At 32.8% G+C, this 15,396-nt stretch overlaps 1 protein-coding gene across 1 annotated transcript; it reads left to right on the plus strand.

Annotated features, from left to right (window-relative positions):
* The first annotated feature begins 1,669 nt into the window (after positions 1 to 1,669).
* LOC105619438 lies at positions 1,670 to 5,239 on the plus strand. The gene is made up of 2 exons (XM_012200957.1): positions 1,670 to 1,964; positions 5,193 to 5,239. Exons 1-2 carry the CDS (start codon positions 1,670 to 1,672, stop codon positions 5,237 to 5,239), a joined length of 342 nt encoding a protein of 113 aa, XP_012056347.1.
* The last annotated feature ends 10,157 nt before the right edge of the window (positions 5,240 to 15,396 follow it).

Genomic DNA, 15,396 nt, shown 5'->3' on the forward strand with positions numbered 1-15,396 from the left:
ATATATATATATATATATATATATATATATATATATTAAAATTTGGAATAAATATAAATAAAGTAGATAAAATAATTAACAAAGTAGATAAAAAATTTATAAAAGGTAACTGATATAATACTCGATAATACCATTAAACCCTAATTACTAGAAAATAAAAGACAAAATTAAAGATTTATAATGACATTTTAATCAGCTGTCATTTCTATATTAAACTTTTATCTATATACTAAATTTTTATCTTGTTATACAAAGACTTGATTCTAATTAAGAATTAGCTTTAATTTATAAATGTCTCTTATTAAAAATGGAACTTATGTTGTCGATAAAAATTTATTGTAGATTCTATCGAAAATACGTTATTCTTGTCATGTTTTTGAAAAATGAAGAGTAAAGCTATAAAAAAAGCATACATTTATATATTATAATAAACTTAAATAGTTATTTTTGTAAATCATTGATGCAACATGGAAAATTCATTTTTATGCTAACGATGTTCTTTATTTATGTTCACATCATAGATTCGAGGCATGTATAATTCATTATAAGAATTGCTTCCGGTCAATGATAAACAGGAAGAGATAAAAAAAGTATTAGCTAAAAATAAAAGTTTAATACCTTTTTTCTATAAATGTAATTTATATTTTTTACGCAAATTTATAGATCTATATCTATAAATGACATAAATTTCAGAATCGTATTTGCACACGGGAGATATAATAAAAAATTTTTAATTTATTAAAATATATACATGATATTATTACATAGAATACTCTAGATTTTTTGTTATAATCGTGTTAAATATATTCTTGTCTTTAATAAAAGTTGCGAGAAATTACCACAGATTTCAATAATGATATTATATTTAATAAGAATGCAAATAAAATAAGATTCTTGATAATAATGGAAGATGAATTAAGTTACAAAAAATTTTTAATAGAGATAAGCAGAATAATCTTCAATCTTGATCTTAACATATATCAAGATCAAAATTCGAAATAGCATTCACAAGATTTATTGAGCTCGAAGGTTAGACACCTTGGATGCTAATGCAGGACTTTGTCTCGAAAAAAAAGTTGTCACAACCAAAAGGAATTTTGTTAAAATGTTTTAAAAAAATCTTGATATCAGCTACAAGAATATAAATAAAAAGTGGAAATTTTCATTTAAAAAATTTAAAGTTGACTTTGTGAGATTTTTTTGATGGAGTTCCGAAAGGGTGAACCCTCCGATTTTCTTGTCACATGACATACTACTGTATTTTGATGCCCTGATTATGAATATGCTAATGAAAATTATCGACAAAATCATTTTTAAGGTCAAATATTTAAAAAACGGTTTTTTAAACATTTTTCGCGTGTTTCATATGCGCTCCTAAGCAGGAAGAGAAGGAGATGGGATGGCAGTCGCTTCGCGTGGAAGTTGTACGCCCCTAAGAGGGGGAGGTGAGATGGCAGTCACTTCGCGTAAAAAAAAAGAAAAAGAAAATAAAGAAATTGTATATCCTATCTATCTTTCAGCACGTATTGACATGCATGCTGAGTAGTGACGCTTAGCCAGTTTGCGCAGCAAATGATCGTCAAAATGACCTTGACATCTTATTTGATTCTTCTTCCTTTCTCTTTCAGATTTTGCGGTAATTGCTACGAAGCCGTGACGCAATAGAAACATGCAAAATAAATCAAATATTTATACAATAAACAATGCTGCGCCACCTTCATACGCAGAGGCAACAGGAACATCTGCATTAGAGACACACAATCCACAATTTGACCAAAGATATCCACATATGGTAGTCTATTCACCATCAATGTCGTTTCCGTATTCGTACTCGCCGAATTGTTATCTGGACAGAACACCTGTTCAATCAGCTCACCCACAATATGATTTGCCGGAATGGCAAAGGCAATCAACTAGCACAAATTACAACAGAACATTAATAACAAAAACTAAATATGAGAAACGTAAGTCAAAATTAATGTCATAGGCAACGATGGAAAACAAAGTACACTATAAAAATCAGAAAAGAGAAAGAAAGATAAAAATTTGCTGTATTTTTAAAAAAGTAAAAAGATTTATTTAATTGTAAAATATTAGAAAATAGTAAAATGATTATTAGCTTGGCATAACTATATCAAATAGAAATGAAATATTAACTTCGTTACAATTTAAATTTATCATGACGATTATACATATAATCCACTCACATATATGAAATGTTTTTGCATTTAGAAGTTTATAATCTATATGTGCATGCGCATAATTCGGTTCTCTCCTATTCTAATATTAGTTTTTATTTGTTTTAGGTTGCAGGAAAATTATTGCAGTGCTTATAGTGTCAATATGTGTTGTCACATTTTTGGGGGTTGTTTATGTAGGTGTATATTCTTAACCTTGTACTGCCAAAAATTGGCAGTACAAGGTACACGTTGAAATAAAAACTCTACGGAAATTACGAGGGACTAAGTCCCTCCACCAAACATAAGAGTTAAAATGGTACCTCGAAATCAGGAAGTATCCATTGTGAGGAGATAATTATGCGGTTCTAGATGATTTGGAGAGCATACATATGAAGAGCATATGTGTACCTCGAAGTATTCCAATCCTTTCTTTTCTCTCCCAATCCGCTTCTGTTCTTTCAAAACGGTTGATGACGCAGTGAACGAAATATAATTGTCACAAGTCATAGATGTAAGGTAAAGTAGAGAAAAACGTATAATTATACTTAAACCGTATCTACACAACAGCCTTAAGATTTTCTTTGCCTTTTCTTATATCCGCGACTTAAGACTTATATGTATCAGCCGTTTTGAAAGGACAAAAGCGGATTTAGAGGGAAAAGAAAGAGTTGGGATATCTCAAATTTACGTATTATATATATGCTCTTCATATAAGTTCGGCTGCGATAGTCAAGATACTTATAGATATATGTTTAATCGTATAAATAAGAAATTACATATTAAGAATTCTTAAATTCGTACTAACTGAAAATTACAATATTGCAAAAATGTTCTTGTTAAAGAATATATGTACCTGCAGTTAGACTTGTTTCCTTTGTCATGTCGAGTATCGAATTATGTTTTATTGGCGAATTATCACAAACACAGAAACGATTCTGTATCACTATCTAATTTGCGAACATATCCAGTGCATTCGCAATGTAATTCCCGGCATGAACGTAATACTCCTCAAATATCAATATTTGTAAGCTTATTCATATTAGACACTGTGGATAAGTATGTATATATCTTAATATAGCTAGCGTGTCCGATCTGGTCCGATCCGTTGTCCGATATGGCAATGGCGCGTTAGCACAGGTTACGCGCGCTGTGGCACGATTACTATTTGTTAACGAAATAGTCGAATGCTGGCGGTACATTTATATCGAGGCGTATAGGAAATAAGCACGAAAAGCTTTGTATCCCCAAAAGAAAAGTATCGCGAATTCTATAAAAGTGATACCTCCAATCGAATTGTTACCTCATTATTTTTGTACTTTCAGCGAATTTTTACCGGAAAAGTACCTTTTATTAGAAAAAAAAACTCCTAATAATGTGGTAACTCAAAATGTCATTTTATTCCGAAATTTGTACCTCGAATTTAGAGATAACTACGCAATACAAGATTAAGAATGTATTTAGTAGGCATACTAAATGAGACAGATATTTTTTTAAATAACTCATTACCTTTCCGTTATTTAAAAAGTAACAATTCATTACATTTCCATTATTTTTTTAATATTAAAATAAAATCAGTTTTTTTATAGAAGCTATGCATTTCGCAGATTATTTTCGTGTTCCATAAGAGAATGCCAATGTTTCATGAACATTGCAATTCACTTCATCAGAGCGAGAGGCAATTTAATACTGACTTTACTTTTATAATATTTTTTGTTAAAATATTAATAAAAACTCAAGTATGCTGATTTGCTTCAAAAACTTCGACATTTGAATTTCGAGGATTCAAAGCTTCAATATTAAAATCTTTAAAGATCACAATTTCAAAACTTCGAAAATTCGAAACTTCAATCTTTGAAGCTTCGAAGAATTAAAATTATACAATTATTAATTTAAAATAGTTAATAGTAATATATTTTAATTTTCTTTATAAAAATTAAAATAGTAGATATACAAATATATTTACGAATATATATTAGGAATATATATTTTTTTTCTATTTGCACAGCTACATATTTCTCGAATCTTTGAAGATGCTTTATATTTCTCGAAGCTTAAAAAGTAACAGTCCTAGTAAAAATAAATAAATAAAATAAATTTTATTTATTTAATAATAAAATTTTTATCTTAAATTTGTATGACCAAAAAGGAAATAGATTTTAAAATGTTCAAAGTATATAAATTTAAAAAATTTTGATTTTCAATAAACTTATAAATATAGTAAAATTTATATTTTTTTTATATTAAAAAATTTTAATATATTAAAAAATTTTGATATAATAAAATTTTGATCTCAAATTTGTATAAAATATATGCAGCAATAATGTAGCTTTATGAGTGATATCTTAAAACCATCTACTATCACTCATTAATTCCAGAAGACCTCTATATTTCGTTTCTTAAATTTCTGTAATTCAAATCCTAATTAAAATTTTTAGAACGTAACTATTTAAGGTATTTAAGGATAAAAGGTATTTAAAGATAAAAAGAATCGTCCTTTTCAGAAATATATGACCTATCTATACATCCTACTTTATTATATATATAAATTTTCTTTAATTTAAATGAGAGAAATTTTTCAATTGCAACAAAAAAAAACTAAAGGTATCCTTTACGTATGCATCTTTAATATATATATATATATATATATATATATATATATATGCATCTTTACGCATGTCAATCATGACTTACATACCATGAAGTACTTTTGTCAACAATTGCTATAGTCATTATGCAAGAATTTGCTGTAAAATGGATCATTGCCACCCATAAACTAACGGAATGATAAGAATCGGCTTTCCACGCGCGCGTCACAGTTCCTTCATTTTCCTTCGTTCCGCATAAAAGAACCCATAACGCGCATTCACGGCACCGTTACACCGTGTAAAGTAACGTAGTGATGAGAAAGGAGAGAAAGAGGAAAAATGTGAAGGTTGAAATGTTAATGACCTTTTATAATACAAGATCGCGATATAACATAATCCCATGTTGCATGTCTCATATGTGTTCCAGCGCGAGCATTAAAGACATCGGTCGTGGGCGGAAGTCCTGCAGTATAAGTAACGACCATATTTCGCAGCTATAACAAAACGTCACATACACGTTGGGGACAAGGGAGGAAGGTGGAAAGACCAGCGGGAGAGCCGCTTTTATTATTGGCGCAATAAAACTCCGGTAACTGAGTAATAATTTAAAAGTTGAGCGCCGTTCAGCTCAAGCACCTTCGGCGCTGCGCCGCGCCGCTCCGAGATGAGAGCTTGCGATCGACGGCGCAACGTGACGATATTCGCGCCAATAAGTGCGACCGGCGAAATTTGCGAATATTCCAAGCTACACAATCTGTAGCCGTAACGGTGTTGGTTTTATTGTAGTCCGTCGTATATATCGCCAGCTTTACTATTTTAAAATCATATTGGACAAGTATAGAAGAGTCGCTATAAGCTGGCTGAAATATAAATATAAAAAGACAAAAGAGAGGAAATTGAAGAATTTAACGATACTGACTGTATAAATGGTTATCATGTTTGATAATGTCCAATCTGTCACTAATTAAATTAACTTTTGAAATTTATCGTAGCTTCTACATAACAAAATTAATTTTTTTTTAAACTGATGTATAATAATATATTTAGCAAGTATAATTTCGACATTATAAGTAATGTGTCTTTATATTAATAATAAGAAAATTATTGTGTGAAATGTACAAGAGAAATTTATATAAAAGTTATATCAGAAATAAGCACTGCACATTTAAAATAAATATACGTATAAAATATGTAGTAGAATAAAATGTTCAATTCAGTTGGCAGCTACGTAAATTTGTAGAAAAAATTATTTAATAATTCATTCATGAAATGTATAAAATTTCACATATGACATACCGTTTAATATAATTCGTTATAGCGAGAGTAAATTTTCAAACTATTCATTTCATATCTGTCAAAAATTATATGCGACGTAATTAATTTGTACGGCGACGTGAATTGCAGAATGAGGCTTGTCGAAAGCTCATCGCGCTCTTCGCTCGTTGACGGGGAATTTACGAGGCAGCTTTTGTGCGATTCCGATGAAAATCGATCAGAAAAACTTGAATAAGTGCGAAGGACGCATTGTCGGACGGGCGAAGAATACGGGAATTGTCGTTAGCCTCCCTTCGGTGACACGTCTGAGTTGTGGAGCGAAGAGATGGGGACTAGAGATATACGGTCGGACGTTGAAAGTGTAACAAGGTTTTCCGTTATCGAGTCTAAGATATCTCTAAAAAACGAGCACCGATCATGATGCATCTCCACGTTACTATCGGGAATCGGGAAAGGGGGGAGGGAATGGTTGGGGAATGCGAGGAAAATGCGGTTCCGCTCGCCCTTCGCGTGTAAAAATAGATCTTCCTAGCGAAACCGCCGCGTTGCTGGAATTCGATATCGCTTGTATACATTGCACTTCGCATCCCGTTGTGAACGTAAAACGAATTAAATATTTTCTCGCAGCGGACGGCCCAGAGAATTCCAATGTAACGACGGACGGCGCCGCGCATATCCGTGGATTTTGTTCGCGAATTAAAATTAATAGAACGCCTATATTGGGACGGAATGATTGCACGTTCGCATGTGCATTTATTCTGGTTGCTATATATGTACGCGCGTTACATAGCTCGAGATTATCGTTACGATCGATCGAACCGATACCTGAGCGAATACATGAGAGGATTTCAAATGACTGTTGGAAAAGTAGGTTTTTCCCGGCTCCATGCAGGACTTTCAAGCTCGCTGCGGCGAGATGTGGGCTCACGTGGGCTTAACGTTTTTATCGTACCTTTTTCCGATAATTAATGTTCGTCCCTTCGCGTCTGCAAAGCGAACGAAAGGGACAAACGAAAGAGAGAGGCAGATCAGATTAATGATTGTTTTACTCGCTCGTCATTATATGAAAGGCGACGCCGGTTATCGCCGAGCGAGATAGCGGAAAGAAGAACAGGACAGAGAAAGTGGAAAGGACGTGGAACGTGTCAGGCGAGAAATCAAAGAGTGTCGTGCGCCATTCTAACCCTGCGGGAGGAAAAAAAGGAAAAAATCAGAATGGAATCGGTAGATGGGGTGACGCTTTCATTTTACACGAATTATTTTCTAAATTTTTACAATGAGAAAAATATGAGCTGCATTAAAACGGTCCTCGAAAGAATCTTCGTGATTGAATTCCGATGTATCTTTTAGTATGTATAATGTTACAATACCTATATAAAATTCTATTCTTTACTATTTATATGTTTATATATAAAATATAAGTTTTGTTATTTGCAATCAATAATTGTTTTATAATTAATAGTTGAAATAACACTAATCCACATATAATTTTATATTTGATAAAGTTTAAATAATAAATTCTTTCCTATCTTTGTCATTCTGAGAATATTTCTATTGTTTTAAGATTCAGATAGTAACACGATGTACATAAATATCTCAAGAATTATAGTCACACATGCAGATACACACACACCGCGCGATTAATGATTTTGATATAATTATTTGAATGTTCCATGAGCGACATTTTTTATAAATTTATGCAACTTACAAGTGTCAATAACTTTATAAAAAAATCTCAGATTTTTCTTACAAAACACGTGTCTTATTATTATCTGTAGAATATGTTATGTGCAGAATATGTTAGCAAATTAAAAAAAATGACGATGTTTCAAAGATGCACGATTTGAATAGATTGTAAGTAGATACTAATAAAGTCATTTTAAGGAGAAAACATGAAAAATATTAAATTATTTTTAATGATACAAATTAGTACAAATGCAATTGTGTTAATTTTTGCACTTGTTTTGTTTTTTTATAATTCTGCTAGCTTAAATATTAAATTATCAACGGCATTGTTTTTTTTGGAAATGACATAATATAGAATTGTCTTTGGCAGTACAAAAAAATAGTACAAATTCAAGCGTATTGATTTCTGATATTATTTTTTCTTTTTTTTTTATTTATTTTGAATTGGTCCTGCCAGCTTAATATTAAGCCAGCAGCACCATGATTTTTTCGAAATGGCACACGGTACAAAATTATCATTAATGATACAATTTAATATAAAATGAGTACTAAAAATTTTGATAAAATGAGTACTAAAATTTCGATTTTGCTGATTTAGTCCTGCTAACTTTATAGAGCTAATTGATAAGTGACTATATAGTAGATTCGCCAGAAATATTCTCAATTATTGAGAAAGTCATTGGAAAAGCCTAGTTCTCTGCAGTTCGAAAACAAAGAGAATGAGAAAGTATAGGACATAGAAGAGATAACAAAACCGAAAGAGAGAAAGATTACGTGACAGGTCAGTTTGAATCTCGAACGGGCTTATTTGGTTGGAATCTGACACCGAATTTAATCAGAAGGTCACGATCGAGTCAATATTTGTTCCAATTTGCTATCGTCCTTTCCATATGATTAGATATCGAGCGGCTTTATAAGTCGTAAAGAAAGAAAGTTGTCTTTTTTTTATTTGAAATATTTTCCAATACGAATGTCGCCAAAACAAACGACAAAGTGAAAATTCTTAAAAGTACTATAAACGTACTTACGAAAGTTAGACAATACTTGCGAAAAGAATTAATTTATTTATAAGCAAATAACTCATTTAAAATAAAATTGTTTATTGTTTACTGATACTAACTACTATATTATTTTTCTGTAAAACATTTTCTTATTTGCATAGTTATGTAAATCAAATATGTAAATATAATAATATTCTAAGCTAATAAAAAGTAGAAAAAGATTTAACATTAAACAGATCAAATATTAAACTAAAAATAAAAAATTGAAAAATAATCATTCAAATGTTTTATCATGATTTAAACAAAGAAATTTACAGATCGAAAAAAATCAATAAATATCTTTCAAAAGTACATAATATACTTTTAAATCATGTTTTAAATCATTCAAATTGATTACATGGAGTATAAACTTTCATTGTACAAATGAAAAAATTAAAATTCCTTTGCGATGAACATTTTACTAAAATTTATAGGTTCTCGATAAATATATTGAAACTTGCTCTCTCTTATGTTAAAGTAATTAATTCAACATGCATATTTTACTACAAATATCGGTGTTTGGAAGTTGCAACAAAATGGACCGCATCAGAAAATTATGTACTCGAGGGCATGACACAATGGCGAACGAAAGTGACCACCATCATGTCACAACCTAGGAAAGCCTTAATCCAACATAAACCGATATAAACTTCAAAACTTATATATCGCTTGTAACGGCGTGGCACGTTTGCGCAGCCTCTCGAAATGGAAGTGGCGCGGTCGCTGCGAGTGCTAAAAGGGGTTGAACGGACGTGAGAAGTTGGTGGATGCGGTCGTTGGAGGACGGCAAAGACCAGGTTTGGGTTGGGTTTGGCAAAACGTGCCCGCTCGTCCAAGTCGCCGCGATCGTTTCTTTTCTTCTTGCCTAGCCACATTTACGCTCTCCTAGCCCTTCAACTCTCGCTTCGGCCCCCGTCTTCTTTCCGCCGCGTTTTTCTTTCTTGTCATCCCTCTTACCCGACCGACAGCACATCGTCGTGACAACCGGAAGTTGAAGAAGCTGCTCCCGATCGATACCTGGCGCTGTTTAGCTCGCTTCTCGCACCACGAAGGAAAAAAGGAAGGCCGTCTTTCGCGGTGAGAAACAGGCGACGATGGCAACCACGACGCGGCGCGGCGTTCCAAATTGAGAGCGATAACGATAACACGGCAGGACGGCTTAAAATCGAGGACGGCCGAGCGCGAAGGAACCGTCTCGAATCTTTGCGGCTTGCGCTTATCCGAGGAGACGTGCATCGAAAGAGGCCGACGAAGAAACGCATTTCTATCGGCTATGTGACGTGGCGTATTTCTTCTCCGCGAGATTCTTTTCTCGAATGCGATTTCAGAAAGGTCAATTCTCGAAGATATCCGAGATGTAGGGATATCAAAATGCGGACACATGCAAAATCAATTTTTCCATATTTTGGATAGCTCTTCATCCTGCCCGATATATTAATAATATAATGTATCGTAATTTAAAACAACTATATACGAAATGACGATAATGATAAATTGCATTTCTAAAACATCTAATTTTAGGAAAATTATTAATTTAAAAAATGTTAAAAAGCACATCGTATATAAGAATAATTTGACTATTTTCTGTAAATATATTTAATATTTCTTTTTTAAATTACATAAAAATTATTATGTGTTATAATTCAACGAAAGGAGCAAATAATTAATACACTAAATTTATTTCTGTTTTCAGAAGAATGATAAAATTGTCACCAGTTAATGCGATTAATTTTCTATTTTTCTTTAAATATAATATTCTGTTTTTACCTTAACCAAGATCCATCACTTTCAAGAATTATCATTTAATTATTTTTTAAAATATTTCATTGAATTATGCATTCGATGATTATTTCACGGATTATGAACAGAAAGGTCGGAAAGTGTAAGCATTAAAACCTAGTTAAAACTTCCTGTCTGCGGTTAAAACGAGACGCTCGAGAAGTCAAATGGGAGAAAATACTTATACGAAGTACTAGACTCGTGGCACCCTCAGCAATTTGCATATGTTTCAATTAGGCATCCCTTAACACACTGTTCCGAATCGGTACGATCCTAATCCCATGCGCGCAGCACTTTGCATAATTTCGCCAGTATGTCAATTTGCATGTGCGATACAAGCGTCGCGAAAAAATAATGAATATTGAAAAATCAGCAGGAACCACGTATGTGAGCCGTAAAGGATGTAAATTTGAGTGAATTTTGCAAACGGATATGGATCGCTGTTCATTCGTCTCATGTATATTTTCTCACAGACGACAAGCATTTACCGTTACACTTGTGTTATGTACAGTCATAGTACTCGTAGATAAAAGAAAAGAACTAAAAAAAGACAGAAAACTGTGCGGGATAAGAAAGTAGCAAGAGAGAAATGTAGGAAAATGTTTTGCGTGTAGCGACAAGTCGACAATGCGCTTGCTTTAAAACTCGATGCACTTTACCGTGGCTTACGTTTACACGTTTGCATTTGCATGCATGCAATGGACCGCGGAGGTACGTACCTAGATAAACGTACGAAAGAACTCGTGTAGATTGTATACTTCGTCATACGGTGTGCCAATGCAGCGAATATGCACACGCACTCACATGCATGGATGAGCGTATGTGCATTCACTGTATATAATCCATGATCGGTAAAGTTGCCGAGTCGCGAATCCGGAATCGTTGGCAACGGCATATTAAAGTTTACGCTATAAACCGCTTTTCAGTTCTCTTGAAACTTTTGTCGGAAGAACCGCTTTCGAGCTATAACAAAACAATTTGCAAAACACCGACGACCAGTATAAATTATACCACATAAATCCTACGAAAATTCAAAGTTGAGTATTGTCGCATACGCGAACTGAATAATTAAAATAAGTAAAGTTACAGTAAAAACAAATGTAAACGTCGAAATTCTAAGCAAAGTAAATATTTGTACTGTACTAAATAATATTACTATATGCAAATATTGATACATATCCAATAATAATCAGAACGAAAAGTAATTTTCCTATTCATGAATATTAAATTAATTGGAGTTTGAATATTTGATTATTTGTACACATTACACAATCCAGAGAAGAAACTATTACTGGCACACAATAATATACGCGGGATATTACTAAAACTTCTATCTGCAATACAATTCGCAGGTAGGAACGCGTCATAAAGGGATGCCATACAATCAAGTTACACATGAAATTCATTACAAATATGAATATATAATCCACATAGAGTAGATGAAGCGTTCACAGTTCTACGTTGGAAAGTTCCAATGCCATCGGCGAGAGTATTTCTCACAAGTTGCGCTTTATAGACAGAAGTGGCACGACGAATGTATCATGTCGAGATGAGGTTAAATGTTCCTATCCGACTTCCCTTCGAGTTAAACCGCGAGCAAATACAAGTTCGAAGATAAGTACACGTTGGCATCTATCTCTCGAATGTCGATTTGGAATAAAGATAAGTTACAAGATTATATTTCGTTCATTAAACTTCTCGCTACAAGACAGGAAAAAATATGCGCGAATTCGTATGCTAGAACGACAAAATGCACTCTCTTGATAACAATCGTCCACTTTTTCACCCTGCTGGCAGCGATGAGTTCAAAATACATTTACATATGCGCATTTATATGAGAGAGTACTTGGAATCCATAATTCATCTGGTGAACCATTCAACCACCATATTATCTACGCGCCAATTAAGTGCATTGTAATATACAGGATCATAATTCATTCATTTGGTCTTTTGATATCTGCGGTACCTGGATCCCGCGATACACAATTGTAACACACAAATTATGCAAATCGCCGGCTATATAGCATTTATTTCATTGGTATGGTATACGTTTCACTCAATTTTTACTTGCGATAAATGTATAAAATGTCACGGAGCAAATTTATCACGTATATACTTTACGCATAATTTTGTAATTAAAATAAATCAGTTTACGAATCTACGTGTTTCTATCTTCTGCTATCATATGTAACCGCGCACGTATTAAACGTATTTTCATGCATTTGTCAAAACGTGTTAAAGACGTTTCAAATGAAAACATAAAGTAAATTACTTTTATACAAACATTATATTTATTATCGATTACACAAAGTTTATTATTATTTTCTCATCATTACATTCTTCATGTTTTTTATCACTATATTCATATTTTTTATCACAACTATATTTCAAAATAACGTAGTTTCATTAATATAATCGAATTACTAGACAATGATTGTGTCTGAACGCTGCCTTTTGTTAGATAGGATGTACTTTGAAACAGTAATTCTAACCGGTTCATGAGTATCTCGATTCTGTTTCGAACTGCGATTGCATGCAACTGTAGTTGTGTGCAATCTGTACTTCCAACATTCGAGACAGAGACACGGAGAATATAGCTACAAGGACATACAATTAAAACAGTTTGGTAATGGAGCGCGAGCAAAGTGATTCTTCTCGTTCTATGTGCATACAAACCGCAGATATGTGCAATCTGCGCTTCTAAGCTGTAAAGCGTTTTATGCGGATATTTATATTTGATATGCTTCGTAAATATATGTTAAAGAAATGCAATGGTATGCATTAATATCATTATTTACTGTTGGATAATATCATTATCCAACAGTAATTTTATGATAAACAAAATTGAAGTTTGATTAATCTATAAATTGGAATTATAATGTATTTTTATAAATTATTTTTGTTTAAAACTTATATACTTATATTTTTAGACTTACGTTTTTCTCAGTCTACGTAATCTAGTCATAGCTTATATAAAGAAAATAATACAAGTAAGTAAGGTTACATGTAAGATAATACATAGTATATAAATATACGTATTTTATTCTGCAAATATTGACAATAGTATTCCTTAATTTCTTATTGCAAAATAGAATTGGATGAAAACATAAACATCAATGAAATTGCACAATTACTAAATGTAACCGTCTGAAAGGAAAGTCATTGTCCCCGATTCTAATCCACGCAACGAGATTTTCACCAGTACGTCATTGCACTTCCAATAGTTGCGGTCGCTTTCATACGTGACCACCTGTTTGGCAAACGTGGCACTATAATTTCTATAATGGTCGTCGCACCGTAGGACATGTCGAAATCTCACGCGGTAAGCGCATTACCGTAAGGCGCTTATCCAATTGCTGACCAATACAATTAGACACATTACGATTAGTCGCCAACACCGATTAACGACTTATGATCCGCGAAGACTGCAAAATCGAAGAAAGCGTACACTATTTTAAAAGATGTAGAAAGAAAAAAATTAGAAAAATATTTCTAGCAAGACGCGACGACTTGACTATCCGAATATAGACCGTTCCGGTGCTAGAACGTAGTAATCGAAAAAAGAAAAATAAAAGAGGTCTTCATTAAGATCTGAAAGAGCACTGTTAAGAGCAAACGAATAAGAATAGTTAACAATAAGACAGACGTCGTGCGACTACGGGCAATGCTAGAAAGAGGGAAAGAAAGAGAGTGCAGCACAAATTTGAACGCTCCACGTTAAAACGAACATTTTCTCGTATTATTTACTCTCATTCTTGAAAGATATAGAATTGAATTAAGTAAATTCGAAATGGATGAACGAGTAAGAAAAAAGAAAATATTGTATCATTAAGTACTTTAAGTAGATTGCAATAAATCCACTCGTGTAAGTGAATCTTCCAAGAAACAGAACAAATTTTTCGTTATTATCGCAATAATGTTTTAGGTAAACTAAAACCTCCATTTCATAAATTTATTCGCAAAATATTATTTTATTCGATAACAATGTTATTTTATTCAATTCGTAAAATTTCACTCTTAGTTTTCTTTACATTTTCGACGATAAATTCAGAGCTCTTATTTGAAAACCGTGTCGCGTTTAACTTCACAAATTGACCCGAATATTTCCATGTAAATTGTCGCGTATGAGTATAATGCCAAATAGAATAAAGCAAATTTTTAAATATTTTTAATGTCATTTTTAGATGGATTTCCTTTCAGATTTCCATTTTTAACAATAGATTTAAAGCTCCTATTTAAAAATTGTGTCACATTTAACTCCACAAATTGATCCGGATGTTTCCATGTAAATTGCCGTGTATGAACATAATAGGTACCCCTCGAATAGAATAAAGCAAAACGATCGTATGAGTAAACGAATATCACTGATATTCACCTATATGCGTGAACCAAGAAATGATCCTCGAACAATCGGAGAAACTTCAGCATTTTTGTCTCATGCATTATGGAGCAGTTATCAGACGACAGACAATAATAAAGACAGCCAAGATTCGTTTTCTGATAGTCTTACCTCGCCGCGTTCCCATCGTCAATTGACCGATATTTTTACGAAATATGTTATTTGAACCTTGAAACGTGAAAGCATTATCATCTCTATCCCTCAGCCTGTCCCTCGTCTACGTATCGATTTCCAATTCAGCCAGATATTTTCAATATCGTTGTCATGTCCGTGCTATTTGCCATTCCTCCACCTTGTCTATATTCGGCGCAACTTTGAAAGCTTCGAACAGCCCAACAAAATTCTTTTTTCCGTTAAAGTTGCCGCGATTTCTCATTAACTCTTTTGCCAATACTTCGGTGTTTGATTTTAATTATTACTTGTTTGACGATACTTAATAATTTAGTAAATCT

The sequence above is a fragment of the Atta cephalotes genome (assembly GCF_000143395.1).
Source record: "Atta cephalotes unplaced genomic scaffold scaffold00021, whole genome shotgun sequence".
Lineage (NCBI taxonomy): Eukaryota > Metazoa > Arthropoda > Insecta > Hymenoptera > Formicidae > Atta > Atta cephalotes.

What these genes read in the sequence shown, in the direction of transcription:
- LOC105619438 (XM_012200957.1), top strand. Translation starts at nt 1,670, where the DNA reads ATGCAAAATAAATCAAATATTTATACAATAAACAATGCTGCGCCACCT. An exon ending in AAAAACTAAATATGAGAAAC is followed by an intron (nt 1,965 to 5,192) that starts GTAAGTCAAAAT and finishes TATGTGTTCCAG; the next exon opens with CGCGAGCATTAAAGACATCG.